General features: G+C 38.7%; 1 protein-coding gene across 3 annotated transcripts in view; it reads left to right on the forward strand.

The window, feature by feature from the left end:
* The window catches only part of FER (FER tyrosine kinase), a 159,407-nt gene that overhangs the window by 131,776 nt on the left and 7,120 nt on the right, over positions 1 to 20,511 (forward strand). For all 3 annotated transcript variants that reach the window (XM_072359817.1, XM_072359819.1, XM_072359818.1), the window contains one exon: positions 18,044 to 18,198. In XM_072359817.1, coding sequence (XP_072215918.1) covers positions 18,044 to 18,198 — 155 coding nt within the window. The remainder of the gene's footprint in view (positions 1 to 18,043; positions 18,199 to 20,511) is intronic.

Raw genomic sequence — 20,511 nt, forward strand, 5'->3', positions numbered from 1 at the left:
TGTGCTTTATTTGAAGTTCACCCCAGCTTCTAATAAAAGCAAATTAGTTATGTCCTGCATCTCCAGTTTAGCTTTCCATAGCTGCAGAAATAGTTTTGAAGGTTTCTGATTAGAGTAACAGATGCATGGATTTGGATGATCAGTGTGCGATATAAAAATGTCAGGCTGCATTTTTGTTGACTCTAAAACTCAATATATCATGCTATCTTCATAAGGCCATGCTATGTTACATATGCATTCCTGAATTATATTTGACACAGTCCTGATACCAGAGAATTCTATAATCACAGTGTGCAGAAAATGCATATTTGATTGGTAGCTTTTTGATGTCGTGGTGTTTGGTTTAAATAAGCAGTAGAGTACTACAGGTGAATGTATTAACTTGTGAGTTAACCTTGGCTGGTCACCAACTGCTCACTAGGAAGGGGGTGAACAATCTTGCGTGATTCAGTAATGGTAGGCTCACCAATTACCAGCATGGCCAAAACAGACTTAACTTGAGGAAGAAGAATTTATTGCTTATTAGTAAGAGTGGTATAGTGAGAAGTAAAAGCAAACTTAAAGAAAAAAAAAAACAAACAAACAAAAAAAAACCCTTTTCTTCCTAGGCTCACTTTCACTCCCCACCTTCCCCATTGGGAATGAGGTCTGTGTTCAGTCCCTTACAGCTCCCCTCTGCTGCTTTTTCCTCCTCACACTCTTCCCCGTTTCCATTGTGAGCCCTTCCCATGGGATGCAGTTCATCACAGGCTGCACCAGCAGGAGTTATTTAAGAGCTTCTCCAACATGGGTCACTTCAGTGGGCTGTGGACCTTCCGGAACAGGTTACTCCACTGTTTGCTAGCCATCATCTTCAGTTCCCACCAGCCCTCCTGCCCTACCATGGGCTGCTCCCCCAGAGCAGCTGCAACTCCAGCCCAAGCCTGCTCCTGTGGAGGTGTCCATGGGCTGTGCCTCCTCCAGGTGTCATCCACTGCTGCACTGGGGACTCCTTCGTGGCTGCATGGGGAGATCTGTTCCACGTAGTGCCCACAGGCTGCAGGGAGACAGCCTGCTCTCCACATGGGCCTTTCCTGGCCTTCCTTCTGCACTGACCTGGCTGCTTCTTTCCCATTTCTCGCTCCTATCTCCCAGATGCTGTTGTGCAGCAGTTTTCTCTCTCTCAAGTTGGCTCTCCCAGAGCACAGTCATCATTACCCATGGCTCAGCTCTGGCACTGGCAGATCTGACAGAGCAGAACTCTGCTCACAGAGGCCACACCTACAGTCCCCCACTACCAAGACCTTATCATGTAAGCCCGTACATTATGTAATGATTAACACATCGGTGATGTAACTTGAAGTGCTATTGTCTTCTTTTTCTTTTGTTATTCTTTTTAATTTTCATTTTGTTTTTAATCAATGACACGCTGCTTGCTCCAGCTGCTGTTAGGGCACATTTTGTTTGCAGTTGGTAATTTCTAGCACAAATTATCATTGCCATTTGCTAGTTTTCTCATCAAATGTCTCATTACTGTGGCATCTATTAATAGAAGTGCAAAACAAAGTTGTTGTTTAACTGTGATTGTTTTGAGGCTAATATTAATACTGAAGAATTACCAGAGGCTAGTTTTGTATAGGACATAATAAATTCTGTTGTTACTTAGTTTGTAATGCCAAATTGGAGTTTCTTCATAGAAAATAAACAGAAATCTATTTTTTCTTTCTGTGGAGGGCCTTTCCTTTCAAAAGACAGTTATAACATTTCATCCCTATTATTTGAAATCTCCTTTTGGTTTAATCTTATTTCTCGTTATTACGCAGTCTGTCAGCTGGACGGCAGCATGGGTAATTCAGTCTGATAGCGCTTTGTATTCATGTTTAAAATACCCATTAAAGGTCTTGATGGAGTTGTTATTTTTGTTCTGTGATAGAATTTGCCTAATAATGATTGTGCTTGAATATCATCCTTGCTATATTCTGTGCAAGATGGGGAATATATCCTTTAAGATTTCAGTATGTCACTTTTCAGAAGATAATGATTAGAAATACCACAAAGAGGGAAATTGTTTGGGCATGTTATTGCCTAAGAGTACATAAACAATCTAGGTTGTCTAAATTTTACTTTGTCTAAATTACGTAAGCTAGGGATGGTTATAGATAAATTGTTTAGCACGTTACTGCAGAATTACTATTCAGACTTATTTTTAAAAATAATGTTCATATTGACAACTAAGTGTAAAAATACATATGATAGAATTCACCAGTAACTAATACAATATAGGAAAAACTAAGAAGTGAATTGTTTTTTACAATAGCTAGAAACATATATCCACATCTGCTTTTTGGGTTGGTACATCTCATTACTCAGCAACTGGAGTTTAAGTTTTCCATCAGAGTGTAACTTTTTTCTAACAGCATTACCGTCTGCATTGTCTTTTTAAGGAAACATGAGTGTGTATGCAACCTACACATGACTTGAAATCTTAATTTAACACGTGTGAATTTGCTTCCTCTGAAAGAAACTAATATGGAGGCCTTCAGGGAAGAAATCCAGTGGCTGGGGATGAAATCAGAACAAGGGTCCTGTTCAAACTGCCTCTGGCAGTCCATCCCAGCTATTAACTGCCATAGCATTCCTCAGTTTTTAGAGACCACATGACCATTCCTGTTTCTTGACTTCTCAGCTCTGCCTTTTCACTGACAGAAAGCATGAGATCTGAATGACCAGCAAGAGTAGTCAAAAGCATCTGTGTTTTTCATTGAGTTCATGTACTGACTCACATTTTGATAGTTTGAAGGTGGGGAAAACAAGGTGCTTATGGTATGTGTGCAGTACACAACTTAAGTTGCTATCAGCTACAATCTGGGCATTTCTGCTTCATATATTTTTAGTTCCATAGTGCCATGTAGTCTTATCTTCCTTTGCTCTCAACAAAGAGGTAGAATGTCATATTCTAGCATCAGATGTGTTTCCTCCATGCTTTGCTAGCTGATGCAGTTTAGTTTCTTGGAGAAAGGAAGGAAATATCTGCAAGTAACTTTGAAATTTTCTATTATCTTCTGTGGAGGAAAATGTACCCCTATTTTGAGCAATTTAAACATTTACATACAGTTTCAAGAATAGCTCTGTTAACTACTTTCTTATTCAGTATACTCCTATTTTCAAAACATTATTTTTTCAAATTGATTTAAAAGTGAAGTTTCGAGAACGTTTTAGCTTTAATAATAATACTTGGGAGGAAATGGTAACATGTGAATCTGAAAATATCAAGATATCAGGGGAAATCAGTATTCAACAAAGGGTCCTAACCTCCCACTGGAAGTGAAAAATAAATGGAAGGCTTAGATATTTTACATCTGTGAATTAGAATTAGCACTGTGTGTTAACACTGGCTGTCTGGTTATTTAAAATAAAGTACTGGATTGCTTGCTACTGGATTGCTTGCCGTCTTTATGGCAAAGAATTTTACTACTGAATTGTACTGAAAAAATTAACTGAATCCAAAGCGAAGGTTATTTGCAAAAGATACTGCAAAGCCAGTGTTGTGTGTTTAGCTAAGCACACTAACTACAGCTTTGAAGTTAACAGAAGCATTATCATTAAACTCAGCTGTAAACTGTGTCCTTCGATGACAACAACTTTTTTTTTGTAGTTCAATATATGTCACTCAAAAAGTTGTAATCAGTGTGAAGCTGCAGTGGTAATTCTTCTCTATTTACTGCATTTTAGAGTTCAAATACTTGTATTAAAACTACTGAGAAAATTGAGGCACCCTCTGGTCCAAAACCATCAGATACTAAATGTAAACTGGAGATACAAGCTGTATTTATGATTGAGTATACCACTGATGGCATTTTATTGCTTGTTTTAAAACAGTTTTATTTTTTTTTTTAGTATTTGTTCCAGAAAAAAAAAAATGTACTGCAGATTATAATATTTACAGTGGGTAAATGATGTGTTAGGGCTAGATGATGAACAACCAATTAGATCATAGGACAGGACAAAAACAGAAATAGATGGATTAGGAAGAGGAGGAGTAATGTATTTAGCCATATGCCAGTCATCTTGGAAATGAGATACAGGATTCTTCTTTGATCATGCATCATTGACTAGAAGGTAACTTTGTGTAGCAAAGCCAAAGCATGGTATAATGTACACTGTGCTGGTTTTTGTTTGTGTGTGTGTTTTTTCCTAAAACAGAAAATTCTAGTTAGTATTTCTAGAAGACAAATATGTGTTACATTAAATACATTATGTATTGTTTTCTCATTCTGATTCTTGACAGTACAAAAATGAGCGCGCCCCAGTTCTCTCAGACAGGAAGATACTTCAGATCTAATCAAAAGCTCGTAGGCTATTTGTCAACGGTAATAAAAAATAAATTTCCAGATGGCTTTTTTGAGGGAAATATTCCCATTTTCTACTTTTTAAATAGAGATACATGTACATATGTATGCATACAAGCTTACAGCTGTTTCATCAATTTAAAAAAGAGTGTAGCTGCTCATTCTTTTGTTAGTGCCAATAATTATATTCCTAACTGTAGTACAGTTGTACACTGCACTTTAGAAAGTTCTTCTGGAGTTCCTCAGAGCTTTACATTGCTGCAATTTTATCACTGAATTATTAGATTCACTGTAGGCATGTGTCTGCATGTGTAATGAAAAATAGATGGAGGAAGAATGTAAAATGAATTTTAGTGAGCTTTCTTGAAAAAAAAAAAAAAAAGTTTATGCAACTGAAGAGCAGTGTTTTAGAGATGATAATATTCTGCAAGACTCTTAGATTGTGTATAGTTCTGCATATCAAATTACTAAGAAAATTCTGTCCAACTTGCTGTTGGTCTCCTTTTGAGAATCAAGGCATTTTTCCTCTAAAACTGAGAGGAACTTAGGTGAGGCTATGCATGTTCAGCTCAATTCAAAGGAAAATTCAGTTCCGCAGGGTATTTCTCATAAAAAGGTTCTGAACAAATTTAATGTATCTTAAAGAAGTCACAGTTGCTAAGAATGAGTAACGTGGAACAGACAGTAGGCTAGGTGCATGTCACATTTTCTTTTGTCACTTGTAGTTTTCAGCCTCTTTCTATGCTGTTTGGCAGAATTGTAGTGTTAGGATACACTTTATGAAACATTTTTATATCACTGTGAGTATTGATTGAAATAGGGTCTTACTGTTTGTCAGGGGATATTTCAAAATCCCTTATGCAAGGCAGTAGGCAGTAAATAAAGCTTTATTGGCATGTTAGCTGATTCGGAAGATTGAGGAAGATCATCAAGGTATATGGAGCTGTAAGAACTGTTGAATCAATGCTACAGTGTCTTCTTGTTCACAGATAGAAGGTGAGTCACTCAAGCCTGATAGAAAAAGTTCCTGGCAAAGCTGGATGTCAGATACTTCATCAAGTCTCATGGGTTCTGGGAAATATAAATAGATGGGTGAAATGAGGGCCAAGTCCTAGTTTTGACAAACTATATATAGGAATTACGATGTCAGAATAAGTGAAAATCCTTGATTAGAAAGGCTTTCTACTTTTGGATTAATTTCTGGGAAGGATTTTTGGAATCAGTGTGATGAGTAAGCTTGTAAATGCTTATACAAGTAGTTTTTAACCTTTCTGGCTGTGAGCACCACTTAATAGTTAGCTGGTTATAAACAGCTCAAAAATGAACAAATCGGTTGTCCTGCGCATTTGGTTTAATAGACTTTCCTGACATATCTTTCATTGCTAGGAAGCCATCCTTTTTCCCTGTTATTGCTTATACAGTCTTTTCCTGCGTGCCATTATTCAGAGTAGTTTCTTCTCTTCCAAAGAGCACAGATGGAATCCTGAACCAACTCCACTGTCATTTTTATTTATGGGGACCACCTCTGCCTCCTTTTCAAATTGTTATGATTCTAATGAGAGTTAACATAACCGCTGACATGAAAACTAGCCTTAAATAGAAGCTACGTGTCATTCCAGCTTGATATGATCAGGGATTATCTTGTTCCTGAGCAGAAATTCTGAGTACTGTGAACATGGATGGCAAAACTCCCATGCTGCTGTTGTCTTATTCCAGCTGAAATCAAGTGTGGAATAGTATTACTCTGGTAACAGACATTTATTTATCCTGTTCATTTTTCACTGTGTTTTAACTTGCAGGGATTTGTTTGGCTTCTTCAGAGTAAATTATTATTCTCCTATAACACAGCTGGACTTCAATTATAAATTGAAATTAATGATTATAAGTAAATAGCCATCTTTCCTACCACAAGAGAGCGTTGTAAGCTTCAGAGAGACTAAGGCAGAGAACTCTCAGAAAAGAAAAAAAACAACTGTAAGTTAGGGATGACTTTTGTATGTAAAACATAAAGATGTAGTTTTTCTCTCTTGTAGCTGTTGCTCTTTTTAACTAAGTAGCTGCTAGACTAAAGTCCTTCAACTTCATTTTGATTAGTATTTTATATCAACTGATATGGGGCTTGATAACCTTTTAGATTTCACAACCAGACAAATTCATTTATTATGCAACATGTTGTATCATATCTTCTTTTGTAGAGATACTTAAAGAGTTGCAATAGGTGTCCATATACAGGAAACAGGTTAACTATTTGGTCAGAGAGAATTTCTGTTAGCATCACCAATTTATGACTGTTCTGTTTCAGTAGGTAAGAGTTTACAGTCTTGTACAAATGTATGCCTTGCATATTATGTTTTACTGCAGTGCTAGCTGACATATTATTCTTGATAAAAAAGAAGAGAAATACATTTAAAATTCATGCATGAGTTACCTAGCGTCTCTTCCAAATAACCTGACCTATCTTTGCTATAATATGCATACCTCTGCAAACGTGATTTTGTTCCACATAGTTTTAAGAAATAGTACATTTTATTTATTGATCTCTGAATCCACAGCATGACTAACATATTTTAAAACCTATGTGGAAAAAACAAACATATATATTGTCATTTCTACTCTATTTTTGTACTCTTTGTTATTGTTCTGAATTATTTAATTTGTTATTTATTTTGTTTCTTGGCTCATAAATACTGGCTTGGCTGCTTTTAAGCTGTTCTTATTTCACTGGCCCTTACTGTTGGTCTTCCCTTCATTTTATCTGCTGTAATATTGATGTGATTTTTATTTTTTTTTTCCATTTCTGTATATTTTAGCTTCTCTTACTGTAGAAAGTATAACACCTTTTCTGTTTATGCATACAACTGTAGGTAGTGGTGTTAATGAGCAGAAGAAAGTTACATTCCCAAGTCAAAGCTATAAATAATTTTGATTACCTTTGATGATACTGTGTTATGACTATTAATTTGTCATAGTTGAGACTGCAGAAAAGCTTAATTACAACAGTAGGGCAAAACATTTCTTGCCTCCTTCTGCAACTCATCAGGCTATGAACACATTAACTTTTTGCAGTGGAAAGAAATCAGCAGAGCTAAACTATGCAAGGGAAAGGAGGATTTGCTACCAGTAAGAACTGGAGCAGCTACAGCTTTTTTTATTGATGAGAGGAGCAGTAGCTATGAGGAAACTGTATCTCAGAATCATCCTCCTTGTGTTATAAGAACACAGTGATTCATAAGCAGTGAAGAACTGAAGGCAAATATAATTCTGCAGGAGTTGTAAATTGGGCTTTTATTGTAATAGTGGATCAGAAGTAAAAACCAAAACAGTGCAAAGATACTGTCAGTCCCAGTAAATTAAGAATATAAGGGTCAGTTACAGTTACAAGTTTTTGCAGATTATGCCCAAATGTTAAGGACTGGGAGATCAGGAAAGAAGAGTGAGTTGCATGTTTTTTTATTGGAAGCTTTTTTCTGTAAGACTGGAAAGTAAATATTTCTAACGCAGCACTTGCAGAATCACAGAGTAGTAGATGCTGAAAGGTACCCCTGGAGGTCATCTGGTCCAATAGGGCCACACAGAACACAGTGCCCAGGATCACATCTAGGCAGCTTTTAGAGACAGAATTGTAAAATAAGATGGACGGAACCCACAAGAGTCATCTAGTCCATCTTGAGACTTCACACAGGACCACCCATAATTTAAGTCCTATGTCTGAGAGCATTGTCCAAACACTTCTTGAGCCGCACCCAGTGCCCTGGAGAGCCCCAGGAGCACCCGCTTGACACCCTCTGGCACAGCTCCATGCTGTTCCCTCGGACCCTGTCACTGTCACAGAGAGCAGAGCTCCCAGTAAGAAGCTGCAGCTGCCATGAGGCCCTCAGCTCCTCTTCTGCTCAGGGCTGAGCAAACCCAGAGATCTCATCTGCTCCTCATACATCTTGACCTTCAGTATCCTTTTAGCAATGTGTGTCAGTGGTCCATTGCCCACACAGTGCAGAATTGCTTCCTGGTGTTCAGAGGATTCAGTTTGTGCCCATTGCCTCCTGTCCTTGCATTGGGCTCCCTCTGTCCAATCTGTGCCCTCCTGTCAGCTATTTGTGTGCACTGTTAAGACTTCTCTCTAAGCCTTCTTTTTTCCCAGGGAAAAAAATAAAAAATAAATTTAAAAAAGTCCCAGATTTTCTTGTGTCCAACAGACATTTCTCTATTCTTTATTTCTATCATTATTTTTATTTCTTTGCCCTTACTGGTGTTTTCAGAAGCTTTTAATTTGTTCTCATTTGGAAATTCAATTAAATTGCTATTTGACTTTTCCTTCAGATCATTAACAAAGCTGATAAATGAAAATGGGTCACTTTGGTATGTTGCTGTGTGTTCTGGCACTTTTGCTGATGTTACAGGAAATGTCCAAAATACATCACAGTACCTTATAATCTCTTTACACAAAATGATTTTAGGAGTTTGGTAAATGCTTAGGTGAACTTGGGTTATTCATCATAAAGCTTTTGCCAACAGCTAAAATGAAGGTAAAATGTTAAACACCCAGGAGGAACCTGTGTATCTAAAAGATAACAGCAGAATTTTGTGTATGGAGAGACTTCAGAACAGTAGCAAGATACAGCAAATCTAAAGCTTTCTTAATACTTGATTCTGTTCCCATTTTTAGATTAAGCACAGGATTGTTTTTCCAGCACCTCTAACAAATGTCTGAGTTCCCAGAGAACATGAGAACCTAATCCATTGGCAGTCAACTCTATACATGAGTGAGCATGTTTCAACAGAGAACAGCTAGATGGTTGATGGCTTCTTCCACACAGAGAAGTCTGGATGTTCCAGGTTAAGAACAGAATTGTAGCAGATGACTTCATGGAATAGTGCAAAGGTTTAGTAAGGGAAGAACAGTGGAATTCAGTAGGTGATGTACTTAGAGCCTGCGTGGGTCAGCACAGGAAGATGACAGGGACAACCACAGACTCACAGTTAAAAAGTGAAGACTAAATTTATTGTCATTACCTCAGCAGCCAGAGGATCTATGAAACAGTACCCGGGCTTGGTCCATGCTAGAGGTTCACTGTTTATCAAGCTCATGCGAGCATGGATTACCATGCTGTGATCTTCGGTGTGCTTTGATCTCCAGTCTGTACCAAGGTGGAGAGCTCAGGCTTGTCTGACGAGGCACCTCCAGGCCTACCAAATGCGTGTGTTATCTGTTGAGAATCTGACATTGATAGAGGGCATATAATAAGGGGTGAAGTTAGAATACAGAATCATACTGCATGTTCAGGGTGTATTATATGAATGTTTGTATCTCAATTAATAGATCATAATTCAGTCACACATTCAGTCAGCATAAAGTAATGCGCCTTCCCTTCTAGGAATCCCCTTCAAGGGATGCTCAGTCAGTTCAGTTCACTGACTTAGACGTCAGTACACTTTTTTGCCATAGTGTAATTCCTGGAACTCGAACATCCAGTTGCAGTGCATATCGAATTTACACTGGTAAAGCAGGCATCATCTTGCACTTATCTCAAAGAGTCAATTCCTCCATAGGGAATGTGGGGCAATCTCTGAGAGCAAGGGAGGTGTTTCCCCTTGTGTGGACACATGATTAACTGATACAGTTCCTAGAAGAGTGGCGTATGGAATGGTTACAGATTTTTCTGATGGCAACTGTTGCTGTAAATCATGCTTCTGTTCCTATTATATGGATGCCTGGGCCACCCCTCTGTGAGCGCTAACAGAGTTATCAGAAGCAGAAGCAACCATTTAGTGTCTCAACTGTCTGTCCTGCCAAGACATCAGTACCTAATGCATATTCTTTGATTGGTGCAATTAGCACCTATGTGCCAAATGGGGCAGTATTTCCTGTCGATAAAGTAACCTTAGGTAAGGGGGCAGATAATATTTCTCCAGAGCTACAGGCAGGTTTCTGCTCATTAGGCACTTGCTTTGCCAGATGGGAGGCAGCAGGCAAGTGGACAGGGACAGTCTTTTAAGTGGGTGTTAACTTTTGCTTTAAACAGTGCTGATGTTTTGGTTCAAATCTATTTCTGATGGTGGGACACCAGCTCACACAAGATCTCTCCACATTTGTATACTTGTCGCCTGTGAGTTAACTATGTTTGGTTTTGCTGACTTTTCTTTATTCACCGTCCCCTCAGATGGTTCTGGAAACTACAGCCTCAATTCCCTAAAGGTGTTTGCAAGGGCATCTGTATTCCCAGTAGTACTTGTGATGGTATGGTCGAAGGTTTCACTGAAGCAGATGCCCCTCTCAAAAGCTGCATTTTTTCATTACCAATGCCCTTCCCAGGCTGTAATTGCCAAGTGTGCCACCCCCATCTGCCGCACTAGACTAATATCTCTTTCTGCTGTACACCATTTTCCCAGGGATGGCACTGCTTCAACTGGATCTATATACACTTTTAAAAGTGTTACACACAACCGTTGGTACAGTGCAGAACTCTGCGGTATCTGATCAACACTGGCTGTAGGGCTTAATGGATCCTTTTCACCCACTAATAAAAAGACAGGTGCTGTGTCACTATTCCAGGCTTACAGAACCATGCCGGTACACCTTCCCCACTCTTCTGCTGACAGATCTCTAAAAAATGGCTTAAAGCTTTTGGTATGTGAGTGTGCATGATCTCTGCCCTCCTTCCTGTTGCTCCTCCATTCGTACAGCCTCAGAGTCTGAGGACTCCAGATATTTTCATCCTAATTCTTTGCATCCTGTGTATTTTTCATCGTAAGAGCATGAGCTGGCAAAGTCAAAACTTCACTTTTCCCATATCTGCAACGTTGCTAGCTGTATGTGTGACCAGCTGTTTAACAGTGCATTGCAGCTCATAGCACTGCTCTGTCTGTGCCGTAATTATTTCTTGTGAGATCACCTTTGCATCTTGTAACTCTCACTGTACTGCATAGTGCTGTAACTTCACAGTCAAGAGACTTTAAGACTGTCAAGTGCTAACATCCATCCACATCTACCTGTTAACTGGCAAGAAGACTCTGATGCCATTCTCCAGGGCAATTTGCTTACAGCCATTTCAATCACCTTGGAGTTAATAACTGCTTCATCATCGACTTCAGATCCCACTTCCAATGGAGGCATGGCAGTCAGGGAAGCAGCCAGGCAGAACCAGCATTCAGCATTGGGGCATTCTGCAGCACCGAGAGTCCCCAGCGACACCTCCCCAGTCCCCTGCTCTTTTGCCAGCCTCTGTGTGGCAGTTCCTGAATCCTGCTTTCTGCACCACAATTGTGAGCCAGTTCAAACAGGACGAAGGAACCAGATGGACCCTGATTGAAGTGGAAAGCGTGAATTTATTGTCATTACATTGCCAGTCAGATCATCCCTGAAGAAACACCAGAGCATAGGCTCGCAAGCACAGGGGATGCAGGCACAGTCCATGCTAGAGGTTTGCTGGTCTGCTGTTTATGCCTGTTTATCAGTGGTTCACTCAAGCGTAGTTTACCACCATGCTGTATTCCCAGCTGCAAGGTCACTTGAGCTTATTTACATTCCTCCCTTCCGTCTTTTCTCACAACATCCTTGTTGCCAGTTTTCTGCTTTTAACTCATTCCTCCGAACAGAAACTTCAAGCTTATTAATGTGAATACTTTGGCTTGTCCCTGCTGTAAAAGCTGCATGTACATATGAATTTTTCTGGTTCCAAAAGCTACAGCAATTTCATTACTTCTGCTGTGATCCTGACACTTAAACAGCACACTGTAACCTCATGTTTCTTCCATATTGCCTGTTCCAGGTTCTACACACAAACTTTCCAAAATCCCACTGCTCTCTTCCTCTCTGTGGCTAGAAGAGCACTAAACCTTTTATTCCACCTTTGTATTTTTATTTGTGGATAGAAAACCTCTTGCAAAACACAGGTAACTTAGAAAGGGAGGGAAGATAAAATAATTTGGTAACTTGTGAATCTACTTGAAATGAATAGACGTGGCCTGTGCCCTTCCTTTCCATTTTTGCTTCTTATAATGTCTACAACTTATTAGACATAAATGTTCTTACATATTTCTGTTGGAATATTTCTTACATATTTCTAACTGCAAATCTTGCTTAGCTGTCTAAGGAACTAGTAAACTATTATTCATCTTTGCTTTAGATTTTTTTCTAATTCACATAATAGACTATTTTTAGAATGCTAAAATATCTTAACATGCTAGTAATCATTTGCTTCTAATCTTTGATTAAATGTGGAGAGATACACTGCAAGGTACAAACTACAAAATGTTGTTATACTCTGGTGAGAAAATGATGTTAGCAAACAATCATTATGTGTCTGTGTCAATTTCACTTCCATTGCTAAATTACTATGTTAGCTGTGCCATCCACTTTGGTCTTTCCTCACTAAATGAGGAAAATCTACAGTGTGATGATGGCTTTGAGTTGTAGTTTGTAGTTGATTTTTCTAACTCTCTTTGGTATCAGTTTTCTCTTAAGTCTTTCTCTTAAAGGAAACCTCATCTCAAAAGAAACACTCACCCAGCAGTCCCTCCTCCTCCTCCTCAGCAAAACAGGGAGAAAATACGAGGAAATGCTCATGGGTCAAGATAAGAACACTTGTTACTGTCAAGGGCAAATCAACCTGGGGAAGAGTAATTTAATTTACTGTCAATTAACAACAGAGAAAAGGGTAGTGAGAAATAAAAGCAGACTTGCCCCACTCCACTACCAACACTGTTTTCACATAAGCATATGTTGCCACATAAGCCCAGCACACCCTCTCATCCAGGGCACCTGCCTCAGTGCAAGTACACACCTGAGCTGATCTGACAGGATTCCCCACCGGAATGCTGAAGTAGTTAGTGGATGTTGTAGGTGGACTTTTCTCAGTAGTTTGCCAAAGGTGTTGGAGTCTGGTGGCTGAAGGACAGGTAATGTCAGTAGTTCACAAAAAATATCAGTTTCACGTGTAGGCCTGCTAACAACCCTTCTCTTTTAATCAGATAATAGACTATTTTGGCTGAATTAAATATGCACAGGGAATAAACTGATCCTGTTCGCTAATTAATTACTTGCTTTTATCACTTAGAAGCATTTTAACTGCATGATCCAGGGAGGAGATATAAAACGGCTAATTAGTTCAAAGAGGCAATCTGTCCTGCTGCTTTAGTAATGAGAAGTTTACTCTTTTGATTTTCTTTAGTTGATGGAACTCTATTCAAATACTAGGTATCAATTTCTGCGTAGTTCTTCAGAGGTGGAGTCCTTCGAGAAAAGTTTGAGGTTTATGTCTTCACTGATGGTTACGAATCCAGATGGTTACAGCTCTCAGCACAGAGGAATGGCTTCTACTTTGACTCTGACTTGCTGTTGAATTCTTAGGAAAAGCCTTACATGAGCTCTCTCTAGCAGCTTCAGCACATTCAACCTGTGTTAGTGACTTGTAGTCAATGCCCTGTTTGCATTTAAAGGAACTGCTTAAAACTCAGCTCTCTGATTTACATATTATTTTTTATTCTTTAGTAGTTGGGGAAAAAGTTTTGTTTTTTTTTTTTCCAATAGCACTACGAACTTGCATTATCATGATATTAAATAATGATAGTCAGAGCTTCTCTTTTAGTAAGGAACTTGTTCTGTAGCAGCTCCATGTAATTTGTGCCTAATTTGTACAGATTTCATAATGTGAAGTGAGGAATATTTGTTGATTTTTGTTTGTTAAAGATGCATTGTGATTTTATGGAATTACCGCAGCAACTAGCAAATGCTACATGAGAAGAAAAACAATGCCCCACATGCAGAGAGAGACACTTAATTCCACGCAATTATATCTGCACTTTTTCAGGATGTTTGCATTAGGGACCATTAAGGAGAAGAAAGTGAAAACAAACAGAACATTGATTTCCCTTTGTATGTTTTTTACAGGCTATCTGGAAAGTGGAAGTGGAAAGAGTTACCACAGATATCTAACTGAAATTATCTGTAATAGTGACTCTTCATAGCTGTTTCTGTCACAGGCATTATATGTATACATGTCATATACACTCATGTCACTCATGTACCATACATAATGACTCTTGAATAAAACCCTATTGTGTGTACTTTGTACAGAAGGTTACAATGCAAAGGGTTTTCTTTGAACTCCACATCAGTGTTTTATTGTAGTTTTTTCCTTATATTAGTATCAAGCTGAATGAATTAGAATCCTGGAATCTGGAAGAAAATTAAAGCTGTAGCTTATTAATTTATATTACTTTTTTAATCGTATCGTTTGTGTGTGTGTGTGTGTGTGTGTGTGTGTGTTTTTTTCCAGATTCTCACTGTAAGTTATAAAACATAGTGGTTATTTGCCTCATATTAGGACAGAAAAATATTAATATCATCTGAAAGAAGACAGTCAGATATGAGGAGAAACAGTGCAGAACCTGCTTAGAATGTGTTGAAAAATCGTAGCAACCTCTCATAATAAGAAAGCATGAGGTAGCTAATGTAATATTTTTTAATATGCTCTTAAGTGTGCAAATACAAATGAGGAACTCTGGATGATTCAGTAGATGAAGCAGATGTAAAATGATAAGAGAAATGCTAACAAGATACCCCGACTTTTGGGGCAGTTATAAGGTGTAGGAATGAAATAATAAAATAGATAAATAGACACTGTTAAGAAATTCCGAGAGAGAAGGAAGAAAAGAACCTGAAAAATACATTTCAGTGGATGTAATTTCGGAACCTGAGGTGGCTGAAGGTGGACCACTGAGAATTATACTGTGCTCATACTGTTTTATCCCTTCGAATGGCAAGGTATTAGAGGTGCAAAGGAGTAGAATTTTTGGTGGGATTATCACATCCCAACTGTGTGGAGGGAGGAATGACTGAGATTTGCAAATCCACATGGTTAGATTAAGGTGAAACAGCAGGTGTGTACATGAACATCAGCTGTAGTGTGAGATTTCTACAGAACATCTACCTGCAGGTGTTGGCCCTCTCACAAGTACATCTAACTAAACTGTACAGGTGTGTGAAAAATCAAAGTAAGCCTTAGCATTACTTAGCAACTTGGAGAGGAAAAACACAAAGACTGGGGGATAGAGAGAGCACCCATCTTGGACCCAGCTTTGTACCTGTCAATGGGGCTGTTCTGTGTAGAGTCCCTCCTAGACTTGCAAATGATGTTATTTTTTGGCCCCCGTTCCTGAACTACTGGAGCTTTTTTGTGCTCCAGTTCCAGGACTGATTGAGTGACAACAGCTCTCCTCATGACTTGGCCCTTGCATAGCATTGTACTTGATGTTTCTTTCAGCTCAGTTCCGGGAGTGGCTGAGATGAAATCAAGGGAAGATCAGGTTCATTGCTGTCTGGGGCTCATCCCTTACAGATAGTGATAAAAATACTTCTTAGTGTGATAAATGGGCTACTGACAAAATTAAAGCATCAGCAGTTTGCCCAGAAAATTGATGGTGAACTTGGTGGTTGTGTCCACTCTCACAGGTTGCAGACTATTAGCTAGCCACTGGCCTGTGATTCCTCCCTTGGTGCTTGTGTACAGGATGCCAACTTAAATGGTATCATTCTGCAACCTGCTCCTACGTAACAGATAGCTTGAAAATCACTTGCATGAAGCCAACGCTTCTATATCTGTAGTCTTTTAGAAGATCTGGTGTTAATTTATGTGTATCTAGAAGATAGTTGCAAACTTTACCCACTTTCTCTTATTCCAATTCAGTTTTCTTGGAAATATAATAGGAAATTTTTAGTAATAATGACCAACACTTCTAGATGATTCTGAAAGAAAAATTGTCACACATGTAACAGACAAGAACTATGTGAACTGAATGTAAGCTTTGCATACAAGCATTATACTATTCACTGTATATTTTCCCTAATAGTCAGAATTATGAGTAACAACCTTAGGACAGCTCAGTGTACTGGTCTGACACAGGTAGGAAGGTGTGCATGGTTTTAACTAACTTTGTAAATTTTCTTTCACATATGACCCCTTTGCTTTTTCTAATTATCAGCATCTGTCACAAGATCTAGACTAAATGGAGTAAAATGGTTAATAATAAAAAGAAAGAAAGAAAACCAAACAACCCTCATAGCTGAAATATAACTGGAACCTCAGCCGTAAATACTGGGAATTTCATGGTGATAACATTTCACTTGAATATAAGCAATAAGAAATTGACACTGGAACTGATCAATATCCCATGCTTACATTAAGCTATGTATGATGGTACCTGTTGAGCCATTTTAGATATTTGTGTGTATCTTGAGCTGCAAACTGTGATTTCAGATGTGTTTTTAAGGAACACAGTTCCTTTAACTGCAAAAATAACTGGATTTGTATTAATGTAGCATGACACTCAAGAGGCATAAATGACCCTACTGGCAACATAGCTTTGTGAGTTTGCTGCAGTTTGTGTTCAGTTTAATGGTTCCCTATAAAGGCTCTGTATGTAGCAAATAATGCAATGCAAAATCAGTGTGCATCAGTTGGTCAAAGTAGTTGTAGTCATAGGAATTCTAACACATATATATATGGATCAAGACTTTTATTTACGATTAAATTTAGTTTAGGCCAGTGTCCTGAGTGTCACTGCCATGCAGAGAGATTAGTGCTGTTTGTCATTGTTTCAGACTTTTCTTCCTGCTGTGTGTATGGACACAAATTTAGTGCACACCTTGGGCAGAATTCCAGGCTAGTTTCCTTCAAAAACAATCTAGTTTCCATGCTCCGAAATCACTCTTCAAAACCAATGAATGTTCATTAGGTGCACAGGGAATTCACTTCAAAACTTTGCTGCAGCTCCAATCTAAAATGTGAAAGATAATGTAGTTATTTCCCATGGAATATTAGCTATGTAAGCTAAAAATATCCACTGTAAATTTTGTTTAAGAATATTTACCCAGCAACTGTTACAATTCAATCCTATTGTTTAACGTGTTTTTCCTCAAAAAAATTCTGTGTGTATTTTGTTACGCTGACTGGAATAATAATAGGCGTTATTCACTATTTTAATATACTGTGAAATTATTCAATGTAATAAATGCATGCTGCATTAATAATGCATTATTTTTGTGTATTCGTATCTCAAATATATGCTGCATAGAAGCTGCACTAGGTCTTTTATCAGAAATTACTGCAGCCTCTCTCCTAATCTAAGAAGGTGTATTTGAGATGAGGAAGAGAAAGGAATGTTGTTGATTTTTTGAGATTCTCACATATAGCTGAGCCAAAATTCCTTTTCCTGTAATACTGAGTGGCTTTATTTTTAATGGAAATTCTAATGACAGTATATGTAAGATGTAAGAGCTAAGGTTTTTTGTTGAATTTTGTTGTTGTTGTTGTTTTCAGTGTCTTTCATAACTATGGGAAGATGTTTTAGGCACCTACATTGAATTCTGTATAATTTCACAGAAAATCTCATCTGCTAACATGCAGATTTGCTTCTCCACTCAGCTGCTCCTTCCTACTCAATGCAACCCTTCCATGGGCTGCAGTCCCTGAGAATAAACCTGCTCCTGTGTGGGCTCCCCCTACACTGCAGTCCCTTCAGGAAATATCCATCTGTTCTCAGGTGGTCTCCCCACAGGCTTTGGAAAAAAAGTTAGATGTGTGTGGTGCTACACTCGCTTTCACTGGCAAATTGAGCTGTAGTAGAATAGACTTGGTAAACCATTTCAGGTTTTTCTTCATATTTTCTTAAGTAGTTTTAAGCATGCAAAAATGTTATTGTTTCTTGTTCTAACCTAGGGACCTGGCTGCAAGGAACTGCTTGGTGGGTGAAAGCAACATACTGAAAATCAGTGATTTTGGAATGTCTCGTCAAGAGGATGATGGAGTATATTCATCATCAGGCTTAAAGCAAATTCCTATCAAGTGGACTGCCCCAGAAGCCCTCAACTATGGTAAGGATGCAGCTATAACTTCCCCACAGAAAGTACCTGCAGTATGAGAAGCACGAGGGCTAGCCCTTCCACAATATTACAGTGGATATACTTTTTCCTTTTATTCATTTCAGGTCAAAAAGGTTTAAAATATTTTAGTAGATCATCATATTTAAGTGGTATATAAAATACTGTTCTACTTCTGAAAGGAATAAGGCAGTGACTTGCTGATGTTATTATCGAGCACAAAAATAATGCGCTGGCTGTGCTGCCAACTGGTTTTAGTGGGCTGCTTTGTTCGTCATCTGAATCATTACTAAAATTGCTGGCAGGTTCTGCATACTTATGGCAGTGATTGCTCTAGCATTTCTTTGGAAATGGTAGAAAATGTTAATATTTTGTGTTAGGTAAATCATTGCACTGGAGAAAAATGAAGACTGCTTTCTGTTTTTTCAACTGCAGTTTTTGTTGTTGTTGTTGCTGGGTTTTTTTTTAACCTATATTTTTATGTAATGCTGCGCTGTTCTCACTGGGGGAAAATCCATTATTTCTGTTTAAGGGAGGTTTGTTAGATACAAAACAAAAATAGAAACTGTAGCATTTAGCTTTTTAACTTGTGAGTAAAAGTAGAGAATATGATTTTCTAAGTTAAATGTGTTAACTGTGAGGTGTCAGCATATTAAATGGATGATGTCATATTTTGAATGCAGTTCTCTCGATCAGATCTTTATTTGATTACTTAGAAAAAAATGTTTTAAATATTTGAATTAAAATGTCTACAAATATTTTGGCCATCTCCTAATGCTTGAGTTCAGAATCCTGTATTGGAAGTCATAACTTCGTGACTGGGCAGGAAGATGCCTGATTTAATTAGCACTTTGGCAGAAGTTAATTCCGTAACGCAGTAAAGCAGATCTGTCCTTTGTAAGGCTAAAAATAAATGTAGTTACAAAAATTGATCCCATATTACCTGTTATTCTGTGGAGTCCTAATGTAACTGGTGGTGACTGTGGAATACACTTTGTGCTGTGTTTGTTATACTACAGCAGGTGTCCTGAAAGCTTTATTCTTATTGTTTCAGAAGTGCCTATGATTTACTTGATATATGATGAAAACCTGTTGCTCATAGCCTGATGCAGTTCAGTGGACTACATAATTGACAGTACTTTAATTTTGTACTTTGAGGGTATTTTTCTGCAGATTACGGGAGAAGAAAGTGCAGTTGATTAAAATTTATTTACATGGTGTTTCCTAAAATGCATCTATACCCAACCAGCTTGAAGTAGTTTTCAGTAGTGTTGGGAAAATCAGAGGGTTGTCATCAGCAGCGCAAAGTCTAGTTGGAGGTCTGTGACTAACAGTGTTCCCCAGAGGTCAGTACTGGGTCTTTTCTTATTCAGTTTCCTCATCAGTGACCTGGATGAAGCAGTAGAATGTACCATCAGCAAGTATGCAGGTGATAGAAAGCTGAGAGTAGTGACTGACACACCAGAAAGATGTGCTGCCATTTAGGGAGACCTCAGAAGGATAGAAAGTTGGGCAAAGAGGGACCTGATGAGGTTCAACAAGGGCAAAAGTGGAGACTTACACCTGGGGAGACATAACCATATGCATTTGTATGGTTTAGGGGCTGACCTGTTGGAGAGGAGCTCTGCAGAGAAGGATCTGGGTGCAGTTTGGCCATGAGCCAGCAGTATGCCCTTGTGGCCAGGAAGACCAATGACATCCTGAGGTGCATTAAAAAGAGCGTGGCCAGTAGGTCAAAGGAGGTGATCTTCTACCTCAGTTCTGCACTAGGCAGGCCACATTTGGAGTGTTGTGTCCAGTTCTAGGATCCCCAGTTCAAAAAAGAACTTTTAGAGAGAGTCCAGTGGACAGCAACAAAGATGATGAGAGGCCAGGAACATCTGGCTTACAAGGAAAGGCGGAGTAAACTGTGTCTCTTCAGCTGGGGCGCAGGAAGACTGAGAGGGAATATAATAAATGCTCATAAATGTCTAAAGTGTGGGGGTCAAGTCAGCAGGGATGGACTTTTTTTGGTGGTGTGCAGGAATAGACCAGAGGACAATGGGCAGAAGCTGGAACACAGAAATTCCATATTAACACAAGGAAGGACTTCGCTGTCAAAGTGACAGAACACCAGAACAGGCTGCCCAAAGAGGCTGTAAAGTCTCCTTCTCTGGAAACATACATGATCTGTCTGGATGATGCCCACCTGTGCAACCTGCTGTAGAGAACCTCCTTTAGCAGGGCGGTTGGATTTGATGATCTCTGAAGGGCTCATCCAACCCCTACGATTCTGTGAACACGAGCAATCTTGAATGTTTTTTTTTT

Source organism: Excalfactoria chinensis, chromosome Z (genome assembly GCF_039878825.1).
Source record: "Excalfactoria chinensis isolate bCotChi1 chromosome Z, bCotChi1.hap2, whole genome shotgun sequence".
Taxonomy (NCBI): Eukaryota; Metazoa; Chordata; class Aves; order Galliformes; family Phasianidae; genus Excalfactoria; species Excalfactoria chinensis.